Raw genomic sequence first — 22,500 nt, forward strand, 5'->3', positions numbered from 1 at the left:
CCAATGTTACCCCCGGTCAGAGTTTTTCTCTGTCCTCGTATGGGCCTGTTACACAGGAAATCCACACAATGTTGAGGTATTCCACGTGTATTTCTACATTGTCCAGTCCTCTGGCGCATTTCTATAGGACGAAGAGTAGGAGGAGGAGCAGTCGTCACTCAGATGGCTAGTGCGCGGCTTTCGATGACTTCAACGTCTGTTTCTACTTTCCTCTGATCGGTGTAGCTATAGCTTTAAATATCCGTAAAACGGAGCACTGACAGAGGGAGGGGGTAAAAGGCGCACCCTTGGCTTCCATTGATACCAGTTTGAATTCGTAACTGAAGGAACTACTGACTGTTAAATAAAGTGACTTTACCTTTACCTTATATGTAACAGGCCCAATTCCATTAGTAGGGCTAACGCTCACATGGTTTATATGAGTAGAAAACTAGCACTTCACACTACCCTCTAATAGTTAAGTCTGTTGAAATATAAGTACTTCACGGCCAACTTTTGCAAAAACGTAACCCTTCCTTGTACGTATAAACTTGCGACTCTATTGTTTTGTTATTGTTTTGTCAGAGTAGCCTATGTGCACTTGGGCGATGGTTAACAAACTTTAGCTGGGAGCCTGCCAACTGCGAAGGATAAAACTGAGGCATTCTACAACACTCTGATCAAAGCGATCGATACCCCTATGCCCACTCAGAAGGTCAAAGTTTGCTCCTTAGATAAGCCCTGGGCGTCGAGCAGAATGAAGGCGTTGGTCTACAGGAGACAATAGGCGTTTAAGACTCATGGCAAAGAGTCAGCCGTGTTTAAGATTTATCGCAAAAGAAACTTAAGTCACTATCGAACAGTTCCAATCTGTATTAAGATTGCAGGATTTTCTCACGTATTCGTATAGCACATGTACAAAGGCGCGTACGAAACCTTGAACACCCTCTAATTTAAATTAAACACCCGAAAAGTTACATGGTTGAAATGTTGCTTTTGAAGTAAAGCAATTTGAAATCATCGCAGGCTTTAAAGTATATTTCACTGAGGAATTTTTTTTGCTCAAAAGACATTAATGTTTTAGTTCTCTGAACATTTATAAACAACTTAACGAAAGGGCAATTCTTTTTTTTTAAGAATAGGCATACCGATGAAAATCAGTAACTTTCGAGCACCTTTTTTAAAAGTCGAGCATTATTTAAGTACTTCTTTGCCATTTTTGAAGCACCATTTTCCAGTTTGCCAGCCCAACCGGGATAGACCTATCGTCAAATCATTTTTGGGCAAACTTCACAAGGCCAATAAACTAGGAAACACAAGTCACCTTATAGCCTAATTTTTAATGATGGAAAGCTTAACTATCATAGATTTGTGCTATAAAAAAAACCACTTTAAATAAGACCTATTAGAAGGGAAATAAGCTCTCTATAAATATTAAGAAAACTAATTACATGATTGTTAAATCCCCTAAAAAGAAATCAGGAAACATAAATGTTAAATTACCAAATAAAGATGAAAACAGTGAAATACGGACATGTAAAAACTAGCGATAAAAAGCTAAACTTCCGATGTTTCGGCGACCTCATGACGCCATTATCAAGGAGTTGGAAATGAACATGCGAGTTCATAACGGCCAACACTACTTTCCATCCCTAAAACTGACATTGGACATTTCGTAACAATTACACGACACATTATGCTATGTTATTGTTGACAAGCTTACCGCTCTAAAAACAATGAAAACAAGCAGAATGACAGCTTTAGTTCAACAAGAAATAGCGTTTCTAAGCTATGCCGCACTCATCTACAGTATTTAGGTCTAAAAACCCCGTTGAAGAAGGTTAACTTTCAATTGCTAGGTACTATTATGTCAATACTCTAAAAAGTTCGACTTTCCAGGAGCTTGTCTCGTTGGTCTAGAGGATATCGGAAACTGCAAGGTGAAGCCATCGATCCGGGTTCAACTCTTTGCCTCGCCTATTTTGAATCTTCTCAGCTTGTTTAAAATCTTTGTTTCGTTGAAGTAAATTTGAAGTCTAAAGTACACTGTACATCGTATAAGTTGAATAAAAAGGGAAATGTCAGTTTGAGGGATGGAAAGAAGTGATGACCGTTCATAGCAGGTACAAAATACTCCAAATTTGCATAAGTGGAGGAGAGCTAGACAAAGACTTTAGCTCGGATTAAATCTGTTTGCACGTTCAGCCGTGGTAGACGTGACTATGGTAGTGGAGAAGTAGACCTTAGACCTTACTCTCGATTTGGGGTGCACAGTTTAGGAGGTGGGTGCCCATCCTGCCCTCAGTTTTAACATGGAGAAAGGATGGAATGCTTCCCTTTTAACACCATTGTCAACTCAAGAGTTACTGACCAACATTTGCAGTGGTGCCAAGTGGTATAAAATGACGAGACTCGGGTAGTCATACCATTTTTAAAATTCAAAAAATTTCCACAAGCATATGCATGGGCAAAGTCCCACCTCCCCAGGAGTTTAAAATGCACACAATTAATTAAGAGATCAGGCAACTTTTACCCCACACACCCTTTTACCTTCTAGAAGTTTTAAGAAATCGCCCATTTCATTGAATTATTTTGCATCGGTCCAGTCCCTCTGTGACAAAATATCACAAAATCAACATGTACAACTTTAAAGTAAAGAACTTTCCAATTTTTTGGTTCCAGGCCCTAGCAAGAGTCCATCACCTAAGAGTTAGATTTACCCATATTTTCCTAGTCCTCATCAACGTCAGAAAAGTGTCTGTTTTTGAACCACGTTTTGTGGGAAATAAACAATAAAGAAATTGGCTAACTCAATGTTGTGCCCGATTCAAACCCTTTAGGAATAAAGCGTTTTGTTCCAGGAATTTCCGTCTCATTTAAATGTGAACGCTACATTAAAATTTTTGTAATTTCCAAACATTTACACTTCCGTAGGTTGTTTTTTAGCTTATAGACATTTACCTCCCGAAACAATTAATTTGCTTATTTAGCTTTGGCCAACCTTACAGAAACACAGAAAATACACATTCCCCGAGACTGTCACTTAATGATATTGAAAATGGAAAGTTGGTATAGCAAGCTTAAGAGTATACATGTCACCTGAGGAACAAACTGCAAAAGCTTGGAGTTATTTTCAAGGGCCAAAATAACAAGACGGCCAGATCCTCAGTTATGGAAACAAACCCCTGATTTCTATCAAGTGATTAACTAATCCTGGAACAGATGCTTACAAAACAAGGCACAAATGTAAGGACTTGAACAGTATCTTAATACTACTGAAATCTCATGGTACTTTAACTATAATTGGCATGATATCTTGTGTCTGACAGCTACTGAGGTATCAATGATTGAATTGTTTTCAATAACTCATATAATCGAAGAAAGGAAAATAACATATCGACATATCGCAGTCCAAGTAAGTTTTTCACGTTTTGGACATCGTTTCTGAAAAAGAAAAACAAGGAAGAAAGAAACAAGTAGTGGATTAAATGCAAATAACGAATTTCGTTCTGATTGACAAGTAAATAATATAACAATTATCTTAATTCATTCATTTAACTGTTTGTGCTAGAGTTAATAGCAACAATTCCTATTCACTTCACTTGACATAAACAATCGACAATCACTGATCAGTTTCACAGTCACTCCATCATAACACAGGCTCAAACTGCTAGCTACCTGCAGGAAGCTGAAGTAGCTGACTCGGTGAATGCAGACAATATTTAATTCAGGTATTAGCCAAAGCAGTTCGAGTAAAAATAACCACTCTGGCAACCGTTTTTAAAGCCAATTCTCTGTGAAGAACGTACCTGCTCCTTTCGACAACTTCCTGATTAAAAACATGTACAAAGTACAGCGATTCAGTCATTAAAGTTATATTTGAATAGCACTTACCATTCTTTTCGTGTTTCAGCTCCCCAAATTCAAAGGTGACATCATCGCCAATTAACACAAATGGCGCCCAATATTTTATGGCCGAATGGTTCTTTGTCTCCTGAAGAGATTTCATAGCATGGTGAAGAGCTGTACTTGCACTTTTTCTATCTGCCAAGTGTTGGTAAAAACTCTTCATGAACAAGAAGGTCGCCTCGTCGTCGATTGCCCAGAGTGACACCAGTACAGACCGGGCACCAGCACACAGGAAAGCCCTGGCTATTCCCACAATACCCTCAGATTTTACCTCTCCCTGGCCACTATGACAGCAACTAAGCACAACCAGTCTTGCCTGAAGGTGAACTGCTTGAACATCGCTCAATGATAACATGTAATCTTCCTCTTCGGGGATCTTGGATGTGCGTTTGGGATTTGGCGCCAAAGCAATTTCTCCAGATCCGTCATCCCCATGTGCAGCAATGTGGATTAAGGTAACTGACTTCATTCTTCTCAGCACCTCAGCTTTGGTTGCATTTTTTCCTGTAAGAGGCACGGTCTGCAGAAGTTCTCCAATTATATCCACCTCTTTTTTTGCACATGGCAGCTGTCCATACATGGGTTCACCAGTGCCGTAAGTGACTTCGCTCAAGCACGGATCGCCTACAAGCAGCGCTTCATTCTTACTTTGGAAGTTATCAGGTGCCATAGTGATCAATTTTAAAGCAGTCAGCGAGGGAATTACACGGATCCTGACAGAGTCACTCATTGCAGAAAAAGGAGCCAGGCAAAAGTGTCCATCAGGAACAAACACTAAGTCATCGCCCTGGATCAAGTCTGCTATAGGACTGATTAAGACATTATACAAGGGCTGCAAAGAGTGCACAGAGAAGCTCAAAGACTGAAAAGTTTCTTCAACACTTTCCCTACTGCTCGAGAAGTCGCTGCCTTGTCTTTCAAGTGAACGATTCTCGCATCGCAAAACAACCCCTGCATTGATCTCTTCTAGCGTACTTTTCATCAGAGACTTGGCAGTTCCATTTTCGATTTTCTTTTGTCTAAAATTTATCCTGATATCATCTCTTAGCAACCAGAAGCTGATCGTGTTCCCTTCAAGTGCTGTGAAAACAGTTTGTGAAGGTAGATCTTTCATAACCAACGAGATAGTTACCTTCACCATAGGTTTCTCATCAACGCTGTATTGCATCCTTAAAATGTCTGCCAAAGCCTGTGCTCGTCCTTGCTCAGCAGCGTACAAAGCTTCATCAACCTCTCCATTCTTCAGGAGTGCTGTCCACAGAGCGGTGTACGCAATCCCCTTTGTGTCACGAAAGCTTATTTTCCATGCATCCTCTGACTGAAGAAGACACCTAACTTCATCAAAATAAAAAACGCTTAGACGCCAGTAATTAAGAGCTTTGCTCAAGGAGCCAAAAAATTCATGAACATGACCAATATGATAACATGCGATTGCCAGCCCTATTGGGTCCTCTGTTTCCTGACAAATACTAAGATCTTGATAGTGGTACTCTATGGCTTGCTTGAAATTACCAAGACTTCGATAAGCGTTGCCGAGGTTACAATAAGCTCTTCCTTCTCCGGCCCTGTCCCCTACCTCTTTTGCAATACTAAGATCTTGATGGTGATACTCTATGGCTTGCTTGAAATTACCAAGACTTCGATAGGCGTTGCCGAGGTTGCAATAAGCTCTTCCTTCTCCGGCCCTGTCCCCTACCTCTTTTGCAATACTAAAACGTTGATGGTGATACCCTATGGCTTGCTTAAAATTACCAAGACTGTGATAAGCGTTGCCGAGATTTCCATAAGCTCTTCCTTCTCCGGCCCTGTTCCCTACCTCTTTTGCAATACTAAGATCTTGATGGTGATACTCTATGGCTTGCTTGAAATTACCAAGACTGTCATAAGCGTTGCCGAGGTTGCAATAAGCTCTTCCTTCTCCGACCCTGTCCCCTACCTCTTTTGCAATACTAAGACATTGATGGTGATACTCTATGGCTTGCTTGAAATTACCAAGACTTTGATAAGCGTTGCCGAGATTTCCATAGGCTGTTCCTTCTCCGGCCCTGTCCCCTACCTCTTTTGCAATACTAAGATGTTGATGGTGATACTCTATGGCTTGCTTGAAATTACCAAGACTTTGATAAGCGTTGCCGAGATTTCCATAACCTGTTCCTTCTCCGGCCCTGTCCCCTACCTCTTTTGCAATACTAAGACGTTGATGGTGATACTCTATGGCTTGCTTGAAATTACCAAGACTGTCATAAGCGTTGCCGAGATTTCCATAGGCCGCTCCTTCTCCGGCCCTGTCCCCTACCTCTTTTGCAATACTAAGATGTTGATGGTGATACTCTATGGCTTGCTTGAAATTACCAAGACTTCGATAAGCGGTGCCGAGATTTCCATAGGCCGCTCCTTCTCCGGCCGTGTCCCCTACCTCTTTTGCAATACTAAGATGTTGATGGTGATACTCTATGGCTTGCTTGAAATTACCAAGACTTCGATAAGCGGTGCCGAGATTTCCATAGGCTCTTCCTTCTCCGGCCCTGTCCCCTACCTCTTTTGCAATACTAAGACGTTGATGGTGATACTCTATGGCTTGCTTGAAATTACCAAGACTTTGATAAGCGTTGCCGAGATTTCCATAACCTGTTCCTTCTCCGGCCCTGTCCCCTACCTCTTTTGCAATACTAAGACGTTGATGGTGATACTCTATGGCTTGCTTGAAATTACCAAGACTGTCATAAGCGTTGCCGAGATTTCCATAGGCCGCTCCTTCTCCGGCCCTGTCCCCTACCTCTTTTGCAATACTAAGATGTTGATGGTGATACTCTATGGCTTGCTTGAAATTACCAAGACTTCGATAAGCGGTGCCGAGATTTCCATAGGCCGCTCCTTCTCCGGCCGTGTCCCCTACCTCTTTTGCAATACTAAGATGTTGATGGTGATACTCTATGGCTTGCTTGAAATTACCAAGACTTCGATAAGCGGTGCCGAGATTTCCATAGGCTCTTCCTTCTCCGGCCCTGTCCCCTACCTCTTTTGCAATACTAAGACGTTGATGGTGATACTCTATGGCTTGCTTGAAATTACCAAGACTGTGATAAGCGTTGCCGAGATTTCCATAGGCCGCTCCTTCTCCGGCCCTGTCCCCTACCTCTTTTGCAATACTAAGATGTTGATGGTGATACTCTATGGCTTGCTTGAAATTGCCAAGACTTTGATAAGCGATGCCGAGATTTCCATAGGCCGTTCCTTCTCCGGCCCTGTCCCCTACCTCTTTTGCAATACTAAGATGTTGATGGTGATACTCTATGGCTTGCTTGAAATTACCAAGACTTTGATAAGCGTTGCCGAGATTTCCATAGGCTCTTCCTACTCCGGCCCTGTCCCCTACCTCTTTTGCAATACTAAGATCTTGATGGTGATACTCTATGGCTTGCTTGAAATTACCAAGACTTTGATAAGCGTTACCGAGGTTGCAATAAGCTGTTCCTTCTCCGGCCCTGTCCCCTACCTCTTTTGCAATACTAAGACCTTGATGGTGATACTCTATGGCTTGCTTGAAATTACCAAGACTTTGATAAGCGTTGCCGAGGTTGCAATAAGCTGTTCCTTCTCCGGCCCTGTCCCCTACCTCTTTTGCAATGCTAAGATCTTGATGGTGATACTCTATGGCTTGCTTGAAATTACCAAGACTTTGATAAGCGTTGCCGAGGTTGCAATAAGCTCTTCCTTCTCCGGCCCTGTCCCCTACCTCTTTTACAATACTAAGACATTGATGGTGATACTCTATGGCTTGCTTGAAATTACCAAGACTTCGATAAGCGTTGCCGAGATTTCCATAGGCTCTTCCTTCTCCGGCCCTGTCCCCTACCTCTTTTGCAATACTAAGATCTTGATGGTGATACTCTATTGCTTGCTTGAAATTACGAAGACTGTCATAAGCGTTGCCGAGGTTGCAATAAGCTCTTCCTTCTCCGGCCCTGTCTCCTACCTCTTTTGCAATACTAAGACATTGATGGTGATACTCTATGGCTTGCTTGAAATTACCAAGATTTCGATAAGCGTTGCCGAGATTTCCATAGGCTCTTCCTTCTCCGGCCCTGTCCCCTACCTCTTTTGCAATGCTAAGATCTTGATGGTGATACTCTATGGCTTGCTTGAAATTACCAAGACTTTGATAAGCGTTGCCGAGGTTGCAATAAGCTCTTCCTTCTCCGGCCCTGTCCCCTACCTCTTTTGCAATACTAAGACGTTGATGGTGATACTCTATGGCTTGCTTGAAATTACCAAGACTGTCATAAGCGTTGCCGAGATTTCCATAGGCCGCTCCTTCTCCGGCCCTGAAACCCACTTCCTTAAAAATGGCTAATGCTTCTCTGTAATTTGTTATGGCCTGATTAAAGTCAGCTGTGCCCTGATAGTATCTACCAAGATTGAAATAAGCCAAACCCTTGCCTTGTCTGTCTCCCTCCTTTCTTGCAACGCTAAGCTCTTGCATATGCCGCTCCAAAAGGTCCAACTTTTTATCCACCATTGCTGATAATCAAAACCAGGAAGTTTTTCTCAGAAATCTGGGGTGTACCTAGAAGATAAATGAACGAAAAAGACAATAGGTTCAATGCTCTGAGTACAGGATGCTAAACCGGCACAGCAAGGTTAATTGAACAGTGAAGGAATAACTATCTTAAGCTAGTATTTTGAAAGAAATATGCCTTTCTTCATCAGGGTTTCCCAAGGAATGATTTCGGCTAATGGAGACAGTTGTTACAGAATAAATACTTGGGCATTTAACAGACTAAGAGCGTTTTATACAATAATAATCAACGAACATTATGTAAATGAGGGAAAAACAGCCTATAGAAAAGCGATGACATCCCATTTCATCTTTCTTATCGAAAGCTAATTAAAAGTTCCTAACAGGAGGGGATGCCATTAAGAGTGTAATATTTAATTTTCTGAAATTGACGTCAAACTCATAATTTTTTATTTCATGTCTAAATCTATCCAATGTCGGAATTGCTTGTTTTTTCGTCACAATTTTTTTGTCTGGATACCTGGTTACTCCATGTATTTTTGATCCAGGGACTTTGAATGAGCTAATTGAACTGCTCACACGTTTCCATTGAGAAGGGCTGTTCGTCAGGACAGAATTGGCCGTTTTTATACTAGAGATGCATAATCCAGTTATTCAAATTATGCCTTTCGCTCTCTTTCTCCATACGCCAAAATCATTTGTTGGGAAACCCTGATGAGGAAAGGCATTTCAAAAATTGGCTTAAGATAGTTATTCCCTCTCACTGCTCAATTAATTTTGCTGTGCCAGTTTAGCATCCTGTAGTCAGGACATTGAAAGTATTGTGTTTTCGTATTTCTCGGCGTTGTTTAAAAAAGTAGGTACGCAATGCGTACATGTGGGTAGCCACTTGGACACCGTACTACCAATGGAGTCTTAATAACCCTTTCACTCCCAATAGTGCCACTTATAGATTTTACTCTGTCTAACGCCAGACAATTTTATTCGTCAATGGGGAACCCCACGGGGCTGAAAGGGTTAAGTATGCTGTTCGTTTTCATTTGGGTTCTAACCATTTACTATACTAGCTCTCTACGAATTTCATTGGCTTCCCATTGCCTATCGAATCAGGTTTAAGATTTGGGTACAGCGATTTGCCCACGGCATCTCGATCCGATTTGGAGAGGTAATAACAAAAATTGTGCCTGCCCACATGAATGGGCATCACACATTGCAGTAAAAGGGGAGCATGGATTAACCCTTAACACCAGCTAAATCCAAACTGGAATGCAAAATTACAAACTGGAATGTTTGATTCAGTACAGTTTTAACCAATAGGAATCAAATATCAAGTGGTGGCTTATCAGTACTGAATCAGTTGACTGTTTCATACCCTCTCCGCCAATCGTAATTCTTGTGATGACAAGTTGTCTGGCTCAAATCAAACCACAACTGAAGCAGTTTTGTCCGAGCCAATGAAAAGCAACCACGTTCCAGGGTTCTCCTTATTAGGCGGTAACCGGCAAAATCTACCGCTTGTAAAGCACTTATTACCGCCTGCAAACGCTCAGAAGTCGCTTATCCGTTGCAGAACGTCCAACAAAACTAGGGAGAGCCCTGTGTTTGTGCCAATTTTTTTACACATTATTTATTCTTTAATTTCTTTATGAACATAAAGCAATCTTTGACTCACCGTCAGTATTGAAACTGTTTGTGACCTTCAAGCAGACAATTTTCATACCGACTGCTAAATCACTGTTTAATTTATGGGAGCAAAAATGACTTGCAATACGGACTTGTTCCTTACCAGCCAAAACGCAGTCAAGGCATGCTATTTTTTGAGAAAGCCGCATTACTTATAATTTTTACACACGCGCACGGATAATTAAAGAAAAAACAGCAATTACATGTACTTACTTCGCCCGTTGTGGATGAATTTTGGCATTTGCAGGCAGATCTGGATTTGATCCCAATCAAACAAACACTTATTAAGCCCTTAATGTACGAGCTCTTGCGATGAATTGCACGCCCCTTGGAACCTTTGTAATAAGAAACATCGACTGCTTTTCTTGCCGTGTCTTAGTCAAATTTTTTTTACATTCTGTAAATAATCATTTGCCTTGGAAGCCTTGCTTTAGCGGGGAACTAGAAAGGAAAAATAAAAGAACAAGGAGAAAAAAAGCTTTGAATAATTCTCTGGTAAATTCAATTATTGCGATTGTGAATTGAATTACATTGTAGACACGTGCCTGTGACATTTGCGCTGGTGTTGGTGTCGTTTAAATTGGCGTGATGGATTGTTTTCCTTTGCTTATTCACTGATGTTTTCCGCCTTAGTTCCAGAAGCATATGAACAGTGATGCATATATATATATCTCTTTGCATATAGGTCTATATACCATAAAGTTTACCACGAGTTTTGTCTTAGCATGCCAATTACTCTCCAGCAATAAAAAATGGGAGTCACCCAGTTCGTTTTTGAGATATTCGGGTTTAAAGATAAAATATAGCGTGTTTTTCAGTGGCTATCTTGTTTTCATGGTAACTTCGCCACTGTGCTACAACTTCGCTTATAAATAGTTGAAATTTCGCTAGAACAGCAAGTCAAGCGCAAGTCAAGCTTTTAAAACTGAGCAAAGGTTAATTCGCACTCCCCTTTCACTGCCATGTGTGATGCCCATTCATGTGGGCAGGCGTAATTTTTCTTATTACATCTCAATCGGATTCCAAATCGATCACAATGCCGTGGGCATATCGTCGTACCCAAAAATTATATCATCTATCTCAAAAACACCTTTTAAAAGCAATTAATAAGAAAATAATAACCGTTAGTTTCATGGGCAGTGATACAATCTGGCTGCACTGATCAATGTACTCGCTTCAGGAACAACTGGAAAAGTGAGTGCTCGCAGTCTCGTACAACGATACATGATTACATGGTCTTACATATCTTGCTTACTCGATTTTCGCAATTGGAGCGATTGCTGAATACCCGTCCACAAAGGAGCATTTACGTTCGCGACGCTAGCCGCGGTACCGAACTGAACGAAAGTGGTTTTTGTGCAGTTTGTGTCAGATAGAGTGAATTCAGTAGAATGGCTGGTGCTGCAGTGCCTTAGTCGACTTACGGTTAAATTGAGCTGAGTAGAGTGGCTAGTGCCGCAGTGTCGCGGTGCTTACCTCATGGATTAACGAATGAGGTATATCCAACAACACGACTGCGGCGGCACTGTGGCAGCAGTGTTTTTAGGGTCCATTTCTTGTGGCCGGGTTTTGACATTGAGTCTGTAATAGGTAGATTTCACAAAGAGATTTTCTGCTCAATCTAATTTAAGTGATTTAATTTAAAGCTCACCCGCACGTGCAAACAAAAGACCAGCCTCTGTATCCAGAGAAGAATCCAACACTTTATAACTTCTCATGTGTGCCTTGATGTCCTTATCACATTTTGCTATTATTACGCATTGAACGTTTGCTGGATTGTCAGAACTTGGGCCACAAATTCCCCCAACAAACTCAGAATAGAACCGCATGCAGTCATAATGGTCTGTGTGCTTTGTCCTTATCTCTTGTGTGACAGCTCTGACGACACAATCACGGCAAAACTCACGAAAGTCATGAAGTGTTCGACTGGTTCAATGGTTGTTTGAGGGCTTCGAGGAAAATCCAAGAAGGGGGATACCTTTCTTTGTTTGTTTTGCAGGTATGTTCACAAAGTGAATTAAGGAAACTTGTTTGCGCAAAAATATGGAATGGAATGAATCTTGCTGGTATGCAAATTTTTAGGTCAGTTATTTTAATTACCGGATATGTCACTCTTAAACCAAGACAGTTAAATTTCAATGACACGTTCCCCTTGACCTACAGTAGTTCCAGTCAATTCACGTTGTATTGTGTCAGTAAACCTAGAGTCTCGAATTGTTTAGTGAATAAATCGAGATTGCGTGTGTGGTTTCAATATACCTTGCCTCTGCTTTGGTGGTCAAAGGTCGACTTTTGTTGACAAACAGCATGTTGAAATTGGGCCTCAAAAAACCTCCGTTTCATTTACCCAAAAATTTTTTTGAATTTAATTCCAGCAGAAACATTGCTTATTCCGGTGATTATAGTCTCGTTTGAGAAAGCCATGTACCAAGATGCTTTTTGATGGTCGAATTTCGCACTGACCCCTTGCAAAATGAATTTCAAGCTTTCTGTTAAGTTATGGAAATTTCTGGAAATTTCTAAAATGTGACAGCTTTATTCCAGAGTCAAATTCCAGCTTTTATTCCAGAAATTGTTTTCCAGTTTTTGCAAGTTTTGGGTTCTTTCAAAAGCTGGAAATAGCTCGAATTTGATACATCTATCAGGTGCTGCCAGAAAATGACAGTTTCTTCCAGTCTTCATTTCTTGCAGGAAACTGGAAATAAACTAGCAATAGTCTACAGCTTGTTAACAATTTTAACATTTCTCAAATGAAACAAATTTTTAGTTTATTACAGTTTCTATTCTATAAATTCAACTCTTTTCAGATAAAAACTTAAAGAAATGTTTAGCATGCAGTTTCGTATTATGTATAAAATTTAAGAAGTAAGAAAATTCCATTGTAGAACCAGACATATGTAAACGCTATGTAAAGTTTATCATATAACTATGTTGAGCTATATAAAGGCTATTTACTGCTCCTTACTTGCTATGTAATAACTATGTAACTTGCTACATTACATAGTTGAGTCTGTGTAAAGAATATGCCATTACTATTGCAATACCATTTAAAGGTCACATAGCTCTCTGAAATAGCTTATGAATGTGAATGTGATATCTTTCGAGTTAATACATTTACTTAGCTTACGCAATGTCCTTTAAAGGCTCCAAACTTTGAACATAAAAGCACTCTGTACATGGAGAAATGAAAAAGAAAGCTTTTATTCCGATGTATTCAATAGGTTGTGAGAAAAACCAATCAACGGATTACCTTGTTTGATGCTCTCTGAGTCTCGTAATCGGCCTTATTCCAAAAGGAACATGATGCATTACTCTCGAAAATTACACACTCCAAGTCAGCACTTAATCCTTTCAATGAACTCCAGTATCTTTCGAATCTTGCTCCGTAGAAAGATTGTCATCCTCCGCCATCTTGGATAACACGTGAGAGACAGGATCGGGAACTAGTGCGTCCTTTTCGTTCTGGTCAGCAGTCAGCAGCATGGCGCTTATACATAGGTCGTCCATAGGGCGGTGAAACGGGCATTCCGCTCTTGGTCCAATGTGCGATGCGGAGAAGGACTGGCACGAGCGCTCCTTCCGCGTTTCCGGTGCAATTAATGGCTGCCAAAAACATCCTCTTGACGAACCAGAAATCAAGTTTTCTTTCTTTATTTTTGGGCCACCATTAGTGTATATTTAAAGGCCTTTTTGATATTTTTGTCCCAAAACTCAATACTATTTTGTCTGTCAAGTATTTTCGTCGGAAGCTGCTTAAATTTGACTGAAGTAAGACAGTGTCGAATGCAGGTATGTCCTGCTTACCGTGACCAAGGGTAACCGGTCGTTTCGCCAACGTGTCAGCTCGCCAACGACCTGTTCGCCAACGTATGAAATCTATTTGCCAACGTCTAATAATGTCAGTTCGCCAACGTCCAAAATACTTTGTGAAATAGATCTGAATTTTATTTACAAATTACCAAAAGAAGATAATGTGACCTTTGATCCAAGATGAATTGTTTGATTCGGCTTGAAAATGTTCCTTTCACTCTCCCCAATCTCTCTCTCTCCCTCTCTGTCTCCCACGCCATCCACGGCTTTATTTGTGAACATAAACCGGCTGTAAAACCTTTTTATCAAACATTTGCGTAGTTAAAGAGCCATCGAGTTGAAATATGTTTGTTTGATTACGCACTTAAAAACGTTCACTTGTTTCCTGCAAATTTCGCCTACGTGTTTGTTCTACTCTCGCAGAGGGTTTTTGCGTTGTTTGAAACACTGATTAAATATTTGCGGCAAAACTTTTTCCTTCCCCCACTCAACTATTAAATGTTCCCCCTACAGCCTGCTTCTCTACCGGTCTCTTTTCTCCCTGTTACGGAAGAATTAGAAACGCGATAAAAACAATGTGAGCTCATTAACTTCACTTGTGCGGCATGTTGCAAAGGAGGTGAGAACTTTTTCAACTTAAATAGCATATTGTTTAAACGTTTAATGATATGTAACTACAAGAAAGAACAGATAACACCAACAACATCTGCCAATCAAATTCCTGCGATTTTGATCCGGCTTAATCAGGCATTGCTGTATAAAAGGGCTGTGATTTTCTGTTCAATTCAACCCACTCATCTTATCGAAGTATTTTCGCTGATCAAATATGTTTACAAGAGTCACTCGAGATGGAAAGCTATTATTGTATCTATTGCAATGGCTGCGACAAATGACAACATCGACGTTGCAACACGGGAATTTCGAGACAGCAGTATAGAGATGCTGTTAAGACCGGATTAGAGGTGGTTTGGCGATGCCTATATTGCAGTGAGATCACTGATCCAATTGGGGAGAGTAGCAGAATCGAGGAAGAGATGGATGCCTTTGACATTCCGCCATCTTTTGGTATGCTTGTTTTTCACAATACTAAAACGACAATAGGTGATGGAATGTTCTTAAACAAAGAGCTTTCCGTGAATGGAATCAGTCTGCGAGGAATCTGTGTGTTGAGACTAGAATTGCTGCTTGATGAAAAGCATCTCATAGACGAGACAGTCAAATTTTCCTTCCTTTTTTTTAGGTCATGTTAGATGAACTGACTGCTGCACCTTGACCAGCCCTCCCTAAGCCTGCGCATGTGGCTAGAGCTGCCAACCGACTCCGGCAGAAACTCAGACCCGAGCAACCGAAAGATCTGGACTTCGAACTGGTCGAGGAATGTCTCCCTCCCGGTTTCTTCCAAGCCGACCTGACAATTAAGCAGAAAGGCATCTGATCTTCGCCAGACAGGAGCAGCTAAATACCCTGGCCAAGGCTAAATCCTGGTACATGGACGGAACCTTCAAGCTTGTGCGACACCCATTCAAGCAGCTACCGACGGTGAATGCTTTCGTCCGATCCGGGGAATATGCAAAGCAAGTCCCACTTGTGTTTGTCGTGATGGCCAACAAGAAAGAAAAAGACTACAAGAAGGTTTTAATCACTGTTTAGTCATAAATTAATAAAACTGAGAAAACATTATGCAGTCTATTGAGCATTAAAATAAAGATAAAGACAACGCAATATTCGGAATCGAACTGGGAAAACAGTTTCCAAGTATTATAGTAAGGAATCGAACTCGAAAACGTTATGCATATGCAGCTTCCAAGTATTAGTAAAACTATCTAAACCTCTTTCTACTAATCAATATCCTAGCATTTGTGTCCGATGAAAAACTGAAGCAGTATCGAAACAGGCGAGGCTATTCGACAGCTGGGAGAAGTACGAAAGGAAAGAGAAGACCGCCGCACAGTTGCTGAAAACGTGCTCACATCTCAACGGCCCCACTCATGGAAACTGAAGAAGTCAGTAAAAATCACAACCAAAAAACGGCTCCTTTAGGAGCCACCAAGTTTGCAAAAGAATATGACCAGCAATAAACTATCAATAAAGAAAACTAATAAAATTTGAGGGGGGATTGGGGCGCATTGAAAGGTTCAATAACAAATATGGCGGTTCACATCAACAATCCCTCTCATGAAGTGAATTGCAAGTTATCTAATTGACAATTATTCTCAACGAAAAAGGTGCTTTTGGACGTTGGCGAACATACGGTGGTGAAACGACCGGTATTCTGACCAAGCCATGTTCCGCTGCTTCTTTTAGGAGTACTCCACATTACTCCACTCTAAATTTTACATATGTTTAAGATCGATAGCTTTTACATAACAAAGTAAAAAACCAGGTGGATATATTTGGATATAGCAGCGTTTCAGAACTTCAAACTTGCTCACTTAAAATCGCTCGCGACGAATCGGATTCCCCACCGCAGTCAATTTTACCAACAATATTTTAAAACTATTTGCAAGATTTCACCCGCTTGGGAAAATCAACAAACAACAAATACGGTTTAATCAGGGCGTTTGTAATTCCATCTTGATAATTTAAATAAAATACGAGTAAAGCTTGCTGTTAATACTCTGTCCGAAAAAGTTTGTAAAGACATGGCTTTGCATGAAAACACCACAGAAAAGATACAAGAACTTATGAAAATGTGAAATGCTTTGGAATGTCTTCAAAGATAACAGTCCACTGCAGTCAATAACAGATCAACGTGTTACCAACTTAAACCAACTACTTAATTACTTTAAAGCCTGGAAACAAACATTCCACAGAAGGACAGATGTGTAAGAACACTTCATAGCATGGCAAACAATGTTTGATCTCGAGGTAATATATAGACTAAACTTAAAATGGATCACAGCAAAACAATGCAAAACTGATAAGTTATTGTAAATACCATGTCCTTGCCCCCTTAGGTATAACTATGCAAAAAAGCCATACTATTCCATGGCAACTCCTTCATATTTTGTACCATCTGAGGACAAAGCAATGATTCCAGTTCCTTGTAGAATATCCTCCCCTGAAGAAAAGCAATTTGTAGCCTATCACTACTGCTATGTTTTAAGACTCCCCATCCTCTCCCAAACCCCATATTGTTTTCTTTGCCTTTGTGCAGTTTGGCCCCAACAAATAAGCTAACCTGTGGCTGATCAATATGATCACATTTTGTTCCACAGTGTGAAACATAAATAAAATAATTAAGAGCATGAGCCCTGGAACGTACCATAAAAAATAACAATGACTGTATTTATTGTTAGGCTTGACTAGCAACACCACACAGACAACTTAAAAAATATAGCATAACTATTTCACACTCAAGGATCACAGGCATCTATTTTTGGGGGTCTGAGGGCTTATTTAAAGAAAAGAAAAAAAAATGTGTCCGATTTAGCCCTTTTACTCAATCAAATAGTACATATCAATACAGTAACTCTCTGTTTCATATTGTTTTCAAGGTGTCAGTAAAAGGCCTTAAAGGACTTCTACATCTGCATCTAGTGAGTACATATTCCAGAACTCGGCAAGGTCCCTTTTTGACTTGTGGCTGTTTCTGCTTAGGTGGCCTCATACACCACGAGCCTTTTTGGAGATATCACCGCCAAGCCGGCCCCGTCTGCTGAATAATTTTTATGGTCAAATATTTGTTAATCCCTCCTACGTGATTCAGTTTTTCATACATGTACTATCTGGCTGTTTCTGTGATTAAAGTTTTTAATTTCACACAGAATTTGTTTCATTTGTTAGCCTTATTTTGGAGTTGAGAGTTTGCTTTGTAAATTTCTCCCCCTCATTCTACAGACTAACCCTAACTTTTGTGTATGATGTTTCCCCAACTCAGCCACCATTCACACAAAATATATTCCCCTCAAACTACCTGCTAATTAGTGAATGTTTTAGTTAGTGGAGAGAAACCCCTTCTTGTAAGGAGGATTCTTTTATCAACACCAATTAAGAAAGCTACAAAGGTTGCTAGGTTAACTGCTGCTTCATGTATTACTATTAAATAACCAATCTCAATTTCACTTGGACAGTTCATCTTTAATTTAATATGGCTCCTTCGTGGGGCACCAGACACAAATGGTAACATAATTATTGTTTAACTACTGTTTAAAGGACGTTATGTTTTGGTGTGATATTGTTTCTTGTCGCCTGTTTCCATTATTTTATGTCATCTGTTTTTCGTACACGTAGTAGATGTTTTTGCCATACATTCCGACTCCCCTCAGAGGGTTTTTGATTCAAATGCTTAACCACTCTGCAAAATTCCAGTCTTATTGATTGAGTTATAGAGACTATAATCCAAAAAAATACATTTATCACTCTTTTGTAAAGGTCATTCAAAAAATGAGGGCGCTAGCATTTATGACTTTGTAATATCTTGTCTCATACTTCCAGTTTCATTTTTTTTTTTTTTTTGATTTTGCAAATTAGAAGATTGTAGGATTTATTTTCAGATAATTAATGGTAAGAGGTAACAATATTTAGCTCTATTTTCTATTTTGTTTTGAAAAGACAGAGAACGAATCGAACACCTTACGCGGATCTGTGATCAACTCTGCACAGTCTTCAGGTAAGAAAAAATAATTGGAAATGTGACAGCCAAGGCTTATATGAAAGAAAGCTTGTCGTCTATTTTGTGCTTCATTATTCAAGGAAACGGTTCTTCATGGAAACGGTTTGATCCTGAAATTTTAGTTTGTTGTAATATTGCGCATATTTGACACGACTGAGTTTCTTCTCTTCACGCACGTAATGAAATAGGAAGGGGTTTTTGCCTCTAATAGCAAATATGTTGTTTCAAAAAACTGTTCGCTGGAAAAGGTGGCCTTTATGAATTCATAATAATTATAGCGCGCTATTACTTGGTGTAACAGCGAACTTGTTTTGCCTGGGTGGCTTTAGAACGAGGAATATTCATAATAATTATTGCGTACATGCTTTTTCTCTGTTGTAAAAGCGAACTTGTTTTGCATGGTTGGCTTACAGAACGAGGAATATTCATAATAATTATAGCGCGCTTTTACTTGGTGTAAATTGTTTTGGGTGCTTGGCTTATAAGATTCATAATAATTATAGCGCGCTATTACTTAGCGTAAAAGCGAACTTGTTTTGCGTGGTTGGCTTACAGAACGAGGAATATTCATAATCATTATTGCGTACATGCTTTTTCTTTGTTGTAAAAGCCAACTTGTTTTGCGTGGTTGACTTACAGAACGAGGAATATTCATGATAATTATTGCGTGCTTTTACTTGGTGTAAAAGCGAACTTGTTTTTTGTGGTTGGCTTTCGAACGAGGAATATTCATAATAATTATTGCGTACATGCTTTTTCTTTGTTGTAAAAGCCAACTTGTTTTGCGTGGTTGGCTTACAGAACGAGGAATATTCATAATAATTATTGCGTGCTTTTACTTGGTGTAAAAGCGAACTTGTTTTTTGTGGTTGGCTTTCGAACGAGGAATATTCATAATAATTATTGAGTACATGCTCTTTCTTTGTTGTAAAAGTCAACTTGTTTTGCGTGGTTGGCTTACAGAACGAGGAATATTCATGATAATTATTGCGTGCTTTTACTTGGTGTAAAAGCCAACTTGTTTTGCGTGGTTGGCTTACAGAACGAGGAATATTCATAATAATTATTGTGTGCTTTTACTTGGTGTAAAAGCGAACTTGTTTTTTGTGGTTGGCTTTCGAACGAGGAATATTCATAATAATTATTGCGTACATGCTTTTTCTTTGTTGTAAAAGCCAACTTGTTTTGCGTGGTTGGCTTACAGAACGAGGAATATTCATGATAATTATTGCGTGCTTTTACTTGGTGTAAAAGCCAACTTGTTTTGCGTGGTTGGCTTACAGAACGAGGAATATTCATAATAATTATTGCGTGCTTTTACTTGGTGTAAAAGCGAACTTGTTTTTTGTGGTTGGCTTTCGAACGAGGAATATTCATAATAATTATTGCGTACATGCTTTTTCTTTGTTGTAAAAGCCAACTTGTTTTGCGTGGTTGACTTACAGAACGAGGAATATTCATGGTAATTATTGCGTGCTTTTACTTGGTGTAAAAGCGAACTTGTTTTGCGTGCTTGGCTTATTAAGGACGAGGTACATTCACAATAATTATAGCGCGCTTTTACTTGGTATAACAGCGAACTTGTTTTGCCTGGTTGGCTTTAGAACGAGGAATATTCATAATAATTATTGCGTACATGCTTTTTCTCTGTTGTAAAAGCGAACTTGTTTTGCATGGTTGGCTTACAGAACGAGGAATATTCATAATAATTATAGCGCGCTTTTACTTGGTGTAAATTGTTTTGTGTGCTTGGCTTATAATATTCATAATAATTATAGCGCGCTATTACTTAGCGTAAAAGCGAACTTGTTTTGCGTGGTTGGCTTACAGAACGAGGAATATTCATAATAATTATTGCGTGCTTTTACTTGGTGTAAAAGCGAACTTGTTTTTTGTGGTTGGCTTTCGAACGAGGAATATTCATAATAATTATTGCGTGCTTTTACTTAATGTAAAGGCCAACTTATTTTGCGTGCTTGGCTTTAGAACGCGGACTATTCATCGTAATTACTGCGTGCTTTTACTTGGTCTAACAGCGAACTTGTTTTGTGTGGTTGGCTTATTAAACGAGGAATATTCATAATAATTATTGCGTGCTTTTACTTGGTGTAAAAGCGAACTTGTTTTGCGTGGTAAGCTTATAGAACGAGGAATATTTAATGGGTTGCCGTATGGGAATCCCAGTCGGAAAGTGTTTGGCATTTGTTCGGTGTTTTTTTTTTTTTTTTCTTCCGTGTCGGTAAAAGTCTTGCCTGTCACTCTCCCCTGGTAAGTGGTGGTGTGCATAGAGCCTTCTGAGCGTATTTTCTTAGGATCGAGAGGGTAGTGGAACTGCGTAGATTTCTCTGGTGGCAGGCTAAGTTAATGATTCTACTGTGTCCAATGGCGTCGAAAGTGATGTAATGCGAATGGCGTTTTAGTGGATCCTTAAACAAAATATACCCTTATGGAGCTCAATAATGGAAAGTCAGTTGGATAAACTAGGCAGGCGGTGAAAAACCAACACCTGGAATCTCAAAAGCGAAGAGTAATGGACCTCGACAACAATCTATCGCCCGTCGAGTCGAAATCAAAGTGAGCTGTATTTCTTAAAATTATATTTACCAACTGTGCTGTTATGTAGAACACTGAAATCAAATGGAAAATTCTCTGGTAACTTATGGGTTCAACAAAGACAGAGAACGAATCGAACACCTTCGATCACGTGGATCTGTGATCAACTCTGCACAATCTTCAGGTAAAAAAAAATAATTGGAATTGTGACAGCCAAGGATTATTTGAAAGAAAGCTTGTCGTCTATTTTGTGCTTCATTATTCAAGGAAAAGGTTCTTCATGTAAACGGTTTGATCCTGAAATTTAGTTTGTTGCAATATTGCGCATATTTGAAACGACTGAGTTTCTTCTCTTCACGCACGTAATGAAATAGGAAGGGGTTTTTGCCTCTAATAGCAAATATGTTGTTTTTTTCAAAAATTGTTCGCTGGAAAAGGTGGCCTTTATGAATTCATCATGTTTTGTGATATGCGAGCGTAACTGGATAGTTTTTATGGCAATAGTAAAGCATTATCTTGTCAAAACGAGGTTAGCGTCTTTCTGGTGTGTTAAGTTAATTAAATCGCGAGTTTGTATTTGCCGTCTGCCGCGTAACCTTGATTTCCATTCTCAAAATTACCATCCAAACACTAACCCTGCAGGAAAAGGGTTGACTTCAGTGAACTTTGGTATTACAAAGCTGTCAGATGTTCAGAGGGCGCGCTTAAACTTGTGGTGTAAAGAAGTTGTGAGGGAACTTGAAAATTATCAACATGTCAGCCCAGACGACAATGTTTCTCGCTTCTCTTTTATTTGTTATTCTTCAGAGACTGGAATGTTGTAGTTCAATACCACACAATTCAGTGCCTTGTGATTTTCTGTAACACGTACCACAGGCAACCCAGTGTATGCTTCACGGAAGCATCTCGTTATAATAATTATTGCCTGCTTTTACTTGGTGTAAAAGCTAACTTGTTTTTGTGGTTGGCTTGTAGAACGAGGAATAATCATTATAATTATTGCGTGCCTTTACTTGGTGTGAAAGCGAACTTTTTTTCACCAATAGAACCATTGGAATGACATAATTTTCTATTAGTACCAATCGTACCATTGGTACCAATGGACCATCGGAATTGCCCCGTAGGCTGTACCCAGCTAGATCACATGAGAAAATAGTTTCACCAGTAGAACCATTGGAATGACATCATTTTCTATTGGTACCAATGGTAGGATTGGTACCAATAGACCATCATAATTGGGAAAATAGTGAAAGTCCCCTTAATGAAATGCATATTCACAAACAGAACCATTGGAATGACATTCTTTTGTATTGGTACCAATCCTACCATTGGTACCAATGGACTATCGGAATTGACGAATCGTATCCGTTTGTGTATATTGGACAAAACTAAATTGTGACGCAGATGAACAATAAAGTAGCTGCTATTTCCA

The 22,500-nt window shown here is 39.7% G+C and overlaps 1 protein-coding gene across 28 annotated transcripts in view; it reads right to left on the minus strand.

Moving 5' to 3' along the window:
* Positions 1-1,299: 1,299 nt before the first annotated feature.
* The window catches only part of LOC138054536 (tetratricopeptide repeat protein 28-like), a 34,840-nt gene continuing 13,639 nt past the window's right edge, over positions 1,300-22,500 (minus strand). For 11 of the 28 annotated variants that reach the window (XM_068901006.1, XM_068901015.1, XM_068901016.1 and 8 more), the window contains 3 exons: positions 10,304-10,531; positions 3,874-8,455; positions 1,300-3,423 (listed from right to left, as the gene is read on the minus strand). In XM_068901006.1, coding sequence (XP_068757107.1) covers positions 3,404-3,423; positions 3,874-8,407 — 4,554 coding nt within the window. In that variant the 5' untranslated portion in view covers positions 8,408-8,455; positions 10,304-10,531 and the 3' untranslated portion in view covers positions 1,300-3,403. The other 17 variants (XM_068901019.1, XM_068901017.1, XM_068901010.1 and 14 more) reach the window with 6 other exon arrangements.

This window comes from Montipora capricornis, chromosome 6, assembly GCF_036669925.1.
Source record: "Montipora capricornis isolate CH-2021 chromosome 6, ASM3666992v2, whole genome shotgun sequence".
Classification (NCBI taxonomy): Eukaryota; Metazoa; Cnidaria; class Anthozoa; order Scleractinia; family Acroporidae; genus Montipora; species Montipora capricornis.